Source organism: Pavona decussata, unplaced genomic scaffold, assembly GCF_977016875.1.
Source record: "Pavona decussata unplaced genomic scaffold, jaPavDecu1.1 SCAFFOLD_386, whole genome shotgun sequence".
NCBI lineage: Eukaryota > Metazoa > Cnidaria > Anthozoa > Scleractinia > Agariciidae > Pavona > Pavona decussata.
In genome coordinates this window covers 1,978,172-1,987,500 of record NW_028145758.1, presented here as the reverse complement: position 1 = coordinate 1,987,500, position 9,329 = coordinate 1,978,172, and the positions used below count along the sequence as shown (strand labels likewise).

Sequence of the window (9,329 nt, the reverse complement as noted above, 5' to 3'; positions counted from 1 at the left end):
TGAAAATGGCTGATGGCAGTCACATCACCATTCTCACACAAATTTCCTAACATAACACATACACAAAAGCTTTCCAAAAGTAGTAACTAATATTAAATATTTTGTTGACACTTCTGTGAAAGTGGTTTCTTGCTTCTATTTGAACTGGGTGTTTCATTAAGCTTAAGAACGACATAAGTGTACTACTAATTTGTACCATGAGCCTATCTTATGATTATATGTGTAGTACAGGGCCTGTCCGTTTTTACACCACAAAACTTGAGTATTGACTTTCTGCTTTAACAGAATCTCTTTATTTTGCATGTGGTAGAAAAGTATTACTGACATTTATGGCAACAAAGTGATCTTGAAATCTTTCTTGGTAAACAACGATTTCAAATGTTTATCACCTTCACAATCTGTAGGGAGCCTTTTTACTACAAATGCTGCCCGTGCACAGTCATGCAATGTGTACATTCCTGACGCACTATGACATCATTAAAACAAATTTTACTGGATGTTCCTCTTTCAAAGAAATGAGAAAATCTGGGTGCAAGATTAAGGTTGCTATTAAAAATGTATAACAACTTCTACATGTTGTTTTCACATTACTAAATTCACACATTTTGCTGTTTTATAGAGGCCAAGAAAGTGCTGGAATAGTAACAAACGATGGTAAGCAGTTTCATCAGCACAAAGGAATGGGGCTTGTGAACCACATATTCCAAGAACAGCACATCAAATCCTTACCGGGATACATGGGCATTGGCCACACACGTTACTCCACAGCAGGCTCGTCAGAACTTGTCAACTGTCAGCCATTTGTTGTGGACACAATTCATGGGCACATGGCAGTGGGACACAATGGTGAGCTTGTGAATGCAAAGGCATTAAGAAAAAAAGTTCTGTTGCAAGGAACTGGTCTGTCAACGGGAAGTGACAGTGAAGTCATCACACAGCTGTTAACAGCTACACCACCATGTGGGGAACCACACGGTGCTAACTGGCCAGGAAGGATCTACGAGATGATGCAACTAACCCAGCTGTCTTACTCGCTGGTTATCATGACACAGGACTGTATCTACGCTGTTAGGGATCCCCATGGCAACCGTCCTCTGTGTATCGGCAAACTAAGGAATTTAAGCGATAGCCCTCAGCTTTCACGACTAGGTGGAGAAGTAATCCATAATGGATATGATAGTGACGTTGTCGATGACAGCACACTTGGTTGGGTTGTGTCGTCTGAATCATGCGGCTTTCACTCATTTGGTGCCTCTATGTGCAGAGAAGTGAAACCAGGAGAGATTGTGGAGTTAACCACAAAAGGATTCAAGTCCATGAGGATTGTCCCGCTGCAGAACCCAGAGAAGCTCATGTCATTCTGTATCTTTGAATATGTTTACTTTGCACGACCGGACAGCATGTTTGAGGGGCAGATGGTCTATGCTGTCCGACAGCGGTGTGGGAAGCAGTTAGCCATTGAAGCACCAGTTGAAGCTGAGGTAGTGAGCACAGTCCCGGAGTCAGCTACCCCAGCAGCATTGGGTTACTCACTGCGGACTGGGATTCCATATGTGGAGGTGCTTACTAAGAATCGTTATGTTGGACGCACATTCATACAGCCCAGCAACAGGCTAAGGAAGCTTGGCGTCGCCAGGAAATTTGGACCACTGTCAATGAATTTCAAGGGAAAGAGAATTGTTCTGATTGATGATTCCATTGTGCGTGGAAATACGATTGGTCCCATTATCAAGCTTTTGAAGCAGGCAGGAGCACGAGAGGTGAGTCATGGAAGAGATCTTTGAGTGTTGTATGGTTTTGTTTCTAATCACTTGGATTCTGGATCAAAATGAAAATTAAATCAGATATGAAAGAATTTTTTATATTTACTTTATCAAATCTTCATGTTCTCATATGAAAATAAAAAAAATCCTTATCAATTTTTCTTCCCCACGTTTGAGCTGTATGAAGTATCAAATTTCACTTCTGGTTGGGCACATCACTGTTCAAGACAGGAGAGTAGGGATGGTAGGGCTGTGATGTCAATACAGGAATGCCAGTCTTGTGATTTCTCTATTCCTCGGTTGTTGTTTTGTTTTTTGTGTGTGTATGCAGAGGAAGAAAACTGTGTGGATGAAAATATGAATGGGATTGTTAAATACTCAGAATGAAACAACTGAGGAATCTGAGACCAGCATTCCTGTATTTACATAACAGCCCTATTATCCCAAGTTTCCTCAACCCACCCACAAAATCGTCACGTACACCCTTTTTCCACAGAGCCCTTCAATTTATTGTGTGGTTCCAGATAATATCCACAATTCCCCAAGGAAGGTATTTTGGTTGGAACCTCCCCTCCCCCCTGGAATTTCCAGTTTTGCTTCATATTTTACCTTAAACATTTTGACTTTTAAGACCCCCCCACCCATCTCCCTCTCAGAATTTCCAATGACCTTCCTTGGGATAAATATGGATATTATCTGGAGCCATACATTATTGATTGTATGGTTCAAACCTGGACTCAGTGGAAGACAAATACTCACTAATAATAATAATAATAATAATAATAATAATAATAATAATAACAAATATTCCAATATTTATACAGGATAACCCTTCAGTATAGAGAACTGTTATCAACAGGGTCCTGTTGGCTAAGAATTTAAAACTTACAAATAAGAATAACTACATGTAAAATATGTAAAAGCAAAATATGCACTAAGTTAAAACTACAGTAAAAATTTTACAGGTAATAATCATCCAAGGCTTTCCTAAATAATACTCTAGAATTAATGTTTCTTAAACTTAAAATACTATGTTATCTCTGCCCATGTGTGATTTCATTAACGTTTCTTTGTGATTTATTTATACATTTTCGTAATATTTTTTAGGTCCACATACGTGTGGCATCACCACCGGTTAAGAACCCCTGTTACATGGGAATCAACATCCCAACAAGAGAAGAGTTGATTGCAAACAAAATGAATGCTGATGAGCTGGCTAAGGAGCTTGGTGCAGATAGTCTTGTGTACCTAAGCTTGGAAGGGTTATTGACGGCTGTGCAATCTGGGATACCTGATGCTGAAGACAAAAAGATCGGTCACTGTACTGCATGCTTGAGTGGGCACTATCCAGTGGAATTGGATTGGTGAAATGAAAATCACTAACTTAATAAAATTGATTAATTTTAAAGGGCTCAATACAAAAGGGCATAAATGACTTAGACTGTGAATAGTCTCTTTCTTCTTGTAAGTTCTATAGCCCATAGCACATCTAGCCAGCCATGATCCCTCCTCGTTCACTTTTCTAATTTGCATGATTTTAATGTTAAGAGTGCGATCTGAGGAAAAAAGTATGACTTCTCGCAGTCTATGAAATGATTCTTCTATTTGACTTCTTCCTTCTTGTCAGATTGTCATTATTATTGACATAACAGGGTGCAGCAGAACAAAAGCCGTGCAAAAGAAATTGAGACTCCAAGAGTGCTTTGCACAAAAAATAAAGACTGCAAAATTTGACTAAAATGGTTTCAGGTTTTGATAACAAAGCAAACACTTGGCATATTCAGATACTTCAAATACATATGCCAAAATTTATGTGATTCTTACAAATAGCAAAAACCGACCTTAAAATGGAATCAACATCTGAGTTACACTGCATGCCCTTTTCCCATCTCCAGTTGTAACCCTGAATATTGATCTGTGCTCTTAGGAGGCTAGAAACGGTTTTCAGCTCTATGCTCGAAAACCTACAAATGACATAGCTTGGATGCACCCATCAGCCAAATGAGTGCAGTAAACTGGCTAAAAATTGTGAACTGTAAATAAGACTTATACAAAACACTTGTTTTAATCTCAAAATTTCTGCATGGTTTTTTGCATGCACGGAATATTCAGGATGCCACACTTCAATCAGGAATGTTTGGATTTTTTTAAATTCTGAAAACATCTTTTTGTATGTAACTTTTTGTAAGTTTTTCAGGTTATTTACAAATGCTGAAATTTAGAGGTTATTCTCCTCTGATGATGCCTGTATGTACCGTGTATTTGGTAGATATTACAACACAATTAGATCCGTTGTAAACAAACAGAAGTTGTTTCTGTATAGACTTGTAAGTTAAGCCGTGTTGCGCTTTGCAAGTTTAGCACTTGAAAAGTGAGGTGTTGATGCAGTCAATCCCTTTATTGCAGACACCCTTGGGACCACGAGTTAGTGTCCTTAAAAGTGAGAGTCCGTAATAGCAGGAATTTGTTTCAGTCAAACATCTGTAATTTATTTTTGCTGGAGATTTAACTGGTGTCCGTATTGTCAGGGTGTCCGCAAGGCGAGAGGTGACTGTAAGAGGGTGCGTGAGGAATGTGTTTGAAAACAACAAACAACAACGACGTTATTTATTAGAAGAGAAGACACTTTAAAAAAAACACATACAGTTTTCAAGGGCTTAATATTTACATACTTCTCGCGGACAACACAAAATATGTGCATGCTAATTGCATAAGTCCATCAGGTTGCATCGTTTACCATTCACACTTTGTGGCCCATTTTGTCAATGGATCGGAGTGTATATGATAAACATTGTAGTAGAAGTTGTTGTTAAAAATATTACAATAAGATGACAGTCAAGTATTGCCAGAAGAAATAGAGTGCAGGTTGTTGTCATCCATTTCTCCTGCATTGCAGCTACTTGCATCAATTTTGTAAATTACCACTGAAGGACTGGGAGCGTAACCCACCTCAGTGCATAATTTTCAGATCGCAGTTGTTGTTCTAGCTCAGATTAACCAGTGTCTGCATGTGGCCTTGAATTCCTTCAGGAAATGTTGCTCCAATATTTTATCCACTGCTTTGCACTTCATTTTGTGATAAAATCATTGGAAATCTTGCCCATAATGATAGGTTTTTATTGCACATGAAGCACAGAACAGCGATAAAAACATTGGAGCAATGTTTCCTGATAAAGAAATTCAAGGCCACATGCAAAAACTCTGGTGAATCTGAGCTAAGACAACAAAAAGTTATCTGAATAATTTGTCATTTAGGTTGGTCATGCTCCCAGCCCTTCAATTATAGGACATTTGTGCAACATTTTGTGTGCTATAAATATTTAATACATCGCAGTGTTTTATTTATTGCTATATTTTTAAGAGAGCAGCTTTGTTGTCAATAGTAACAGTGTGAAACATAAAAAAGCTTACTAAATAGGCTGGGTTAAAATTAGAGTGGTCAGTCAACTGACAAAAATTAATTGATTTATTAAGTTTTGAAAGCTCAATAACATTATAGTGATGTAAGAGGAAGCATGGATTAATAAAACCTGTAATTGTTTTTGTGATGATGTGTGCCTCTTTTTGGATAAGTATGATAAACTGTAGGTCCCGTCTCACAACACTTGTTCCTAATAATCTGTGGGACATTAAAAAAACCCACACACTGTTCAAAAAGAGTAGGGAACGTAGTCCCGGTGTGGCGGTCTATCTCTACCTCTGATTTCATCTGTCTTTCAAATTCATGGGTGGGTGGAATCTAAATATGGACCGATGGCAGCTGCCAGTGGTGTCTTTACAGGCTGACATCCAATCTCACCCCACAGAAGAATTATATTACCTCTGCTACATTTATGACACAATGACCAGTCTGTATGCTGAATATTAGGGCAAGTTTAGAGAAATCTTTACTGAAAGGCCACATCGTCACTTAAAACGTAAAATGCACCAAATATCAATAAATTAAGACTTTATTCTTTTCTCCAATCATCACTCTTTCTATGCTATGACAATCTCTCAGTCATTAAATATCAACCCTTTTCTATAATACCACCATTCTATGTCACGTCTAAGGCTTACAATCAGGACTTGACAAAATTAATTTGAAAATGTCTATCACACAACATAGCATAAATATCTTAGTGTTTAACACAAGATTGAGTTTATACTTAAGGGTGTTGTGCACCTCACAGTGTTAGACCGGTTTCAATTGAGCTTTGTAAAACCAAAACCAAAGTAATCACTCTGGCCAATCACAACAGACATACACAACTCAAAGAGCCAAACAGAATTTGAAGCCGATACATGTAACCAGTGCAAAGCGCGGGAAAACACGTGCGAGGAATCTTGGTTCTCATTGGTTAGGCAAGTTGCATAAGCTTTGTCAACCAATCACAGAGCGCAGTGAAGGAAAACAAAGCAAATGCAAATGTACTTTTCACACTCCATTGAAAACCGCTTAAAGACCATGAGGCAAAAAAAAAAAAAACAAGCACTAATCAAGATGTAGATTCTCTTTAACTTTATCCACATTTCTTTGGACACTTAATGGGGGAGCTCCTAAACATCAAAACTATTTGGTGATCATTTTACAGATTCTCATGAGCCATTTCTTTGATCATGTGGTGACCTTGTTAGGAGAAATGAGATGCTGATCTCCATAGGGCTGAAAAACTAACAGTGAAGTCTCCAGTTGTAGCTTTGTGGTTTTCCAACATGAAGTACACACCAGACTCATGTCAAGTAACTAAAAATTAATTTTGTTTGGCATCTTTGCCATAATGGTAACCATAACTTCCATTGATGTAAAGTGCCTTATCATGATCAAATTGAAAGTGCATGTACTGATTGAGAAAACATGTACAATGTGAAAATTCAAAAACCTTCGTCTCACTTCTTTTCATGGGGAGGGGGGGGGGGGCTTGCTACTTTTGGGATTTATTAGCAGCTGTCACTTTCAGAACTTTACGGTTGGTTGACATTACAGAGATTTAGCAATACGTTCATGGTTCATGGCAAAGGACAGAAATGACCACGTGACCATCTTTAGCTCTCATTTGCTCCTTGCTGTTTTCAGCTTCTTAGTAAAATTCAGGGCCCAGTTGTTAGAAAGCCGATTAACGCTAATCCACGATCAAAAGTTGACCGAGGTTTTCAGCTCGCTCGTTAAAAATGTTTTTAAAACCCAATTTTAAGCCGATTGTAAAGAAAAGTCAAAGTCAAAACTGAGAGACAGAAATCTTTTTGAAAAATCTTTAAATTCTCGTTAATCCAGGATTAGCTTAATCAGGCTTTGAACAACTGGGCCCAGTAGTTTTGCATTAGTATCAGAGGCCAGAATTATTTTGCACTATTCTCATCTATGTACTCATTTTTTCAAGAAAACGTAAACGTGAATCTCGCGTTTTCCGTTTGCCGTGAACGCGATTCTAAATCTCTCTACCAACTCACCCACAACATTGTAAAAACATGAAAATATTAGCACTACCCAAACCACAAAATTATTAAATAACAATAAATAAATGAACATTGTCTGGTGAGGGTGACACTTAACATTAAGTAAATAATTATTTTGTGATTCGATGAAATGCTTTTTAATCTATTAATAGTGGGATATTGAAAAACTTGTCAAGTCCAAATTGGATGCCTTAGAATTTTTTTTCTCTTTCGTTTCAAATAATCTATCCCTAATGATGAACTCTTCTGTACAAAAATATACAAGACTCCACTGCAAAAAACTCTGAAATATTTACAAAACTATGTACATATTGATACATATATAACATGAATTGACAGTCAACTATTTCTATAGAAAAATTTTGTGCGAAATGACATAACTGTTAGACAGCTTTCATTTCAATTGTCACACAGGACTCAAAAGCTTTTCTTATGACAACATAATTTTAGGGTTTTTGAAACTGATTGAAATGAAATAAATCATGCAGAAAATGTGAACTCAATATCCTTTGTATCTCGTCCACAAGTTTATTTTGTAGACTTGTGGCTCAAGACATTTGTTCCACACACAATACACAGGGGATGGTAAACCTGTGATCTATGAAAACAAATTGGGTACATTTTCACACTTTTTTCCAAACCCACTGGACAAACTTTGGACACAGTGTATTTAAAACCCCTAGGCTAGCTTCTTCTATGTAATCACACTCTTTTAACCAGTGTAGACTGAAAATCAAAACATTTAAACAATAACTACCTATTAGCTCGTAGCTTTCTACTTCTTCAGGTTTCTATATAGCTTTCGAACAATTTTAATTTTCCTTTTCTAAAGACATTCATCTTCATTCTTTGTTAAGGACATCATAATGTAATTCATTATCTTCTGTCTGTGACACCTTACGTGATGCCAATTCATTGTTAAGGCTTTGAGCCAGGCCATTCTCAATTTCTCCATTACTGTCTTCTAACTTTTCATCATCAGTTTTATTTTCACCTTGCCCTTCAAAGAAGATCTCAAAATTTAAACTCTTTGGCCGTTGCCTTGCACGGGGTGAATGTTTGTCTGCATGGCGATACTTAACAGGGCCATCTTCATCAACACTTCCAAGATCCGAGTAGCTCTCTCCAGCTGCAAGTTTACGACTATCCTTTAGTGATTTGCTAAGCTTCTCCAAAGCTTTAACCTTCAAAAAATAATAAAACCCAGTTAGTGCCACATCTTTTAACCCTTTAGCCCCTAATATCAAAGAACAAAAGCATGCCTGAAAGACTTTCCAGGTGTCAGCATGGAACTTTAAAAATCAAAAAGTCATAATACTTAGCAGACAGACAGTTCACGCAATCTAATTTTACTTTTTCTTTTAATTTGGCTTAGCTTGAAATTCTGGAATTTGGGCTAAAACCAGCTGCTCAATAACAAATATCGTATAGACTGGCATGATTCAATCAGACCCAACAAGGACTGCCTAGTCCCTTCACCTACCAGAAGAAGACTTTGTTGGTGAAGGTAAAATAACCTGGATGGCTACATTTTGAAGTTCCACAGAGCAATAATATTGCAAAATCATTCTTGTTTCCCATCCTTTCATCACAAAAACTCTTCAAAGATATTAATAACTTAAGGAATGTTTAACGTTTAAGCATTAATAGCATGCAAAGGTCAGAATATTAATTTTAATCAACTTCAAATAGCGAGACTTAATGAGTTATGTTAGCTCAGTTCAATAACAATTATAATTTAAAATGATTTGTTTATTTAATGGATTTTTTATCTTAATCAGTAACATTTTTATGTCATAAAAAATGAAGCATTTCAAGGTAAGTAGCACGTTTTTGTTGGTTTGTTCATCAAAATTGGTTTCATGGTCTACAATGTTGATAAATTCCATCCAAAAATTGGTTGGCACTCTTTCTTTTAAATTTTTGTCTCGGAGGGGTCAACCCAGAGGGGGAAAAGCAGCAGTAGGTGGTTATGCCCACAACCATTCAGTACTAAAATCCGATATTTACACTTAATCACCACAGTACAATTAAAAAACAATACTAGTTAAATATAACTTTTTGAAAAAATTCACAAATTTTTTTATTCAGAATTATTATTTTGTATCTCTTAAAAAAAAATCTTAATTA

General features: G+C 36.9%; 2 protein-coding genes across 3 annotated transcripts in view; one reads left to right on the top strand and one right to left on the bottom strand.

Annotated features, from left to right (window-relative positions):
- LOC146451599 (amidophosphoribosyltransferase-like) overlaps positions 1-5,311 on the top strand; it is an 8,875-nt gene extending 3,564 nt beyond the window's left edge. Inside the window, exons 2-3 of the mRNA XM_085098802.1 lie at positions 620-1,760; positions 2,871-5,311. Coding sequence (XP_084954928.1) covers positions 620-1,760; positions 2,871-3,131 — 1,402 coding nt within the window. The 3' untranslated portion in view covers positions 3,132-5,311. The remainder of the gene's footprint in view (positions 1-619; positions 1,761-2,870) is intronic.
- A 386-nt stretch (positions 5,312-5,697) lies between these two features.
- The window catches only part of LOC146451598 (serine/threonine-protein kinase DCLK2-like), a 54,611-nt gene continuing 50,979 nt past the window's right edge, over positions 5,698-9,329 (bottom strand). Inside the window, exon 20 of one of the 2 annotated variants that reach the window (XM_085099021.1) lies at positions 5,698-8,383. In XM_085099021.1, coding sequence (XP_084955147.1) covers positions 8,042-8,383 — 342 coding nt within the window. In that variant the 3' untranslated portion in view covers positions 5,698-8,041. The remainder of the gene's footprint in view (positions 8,384-9,329) is intronic. The other variant, XM_085099022.1, reaches the window with a different exon arrangement.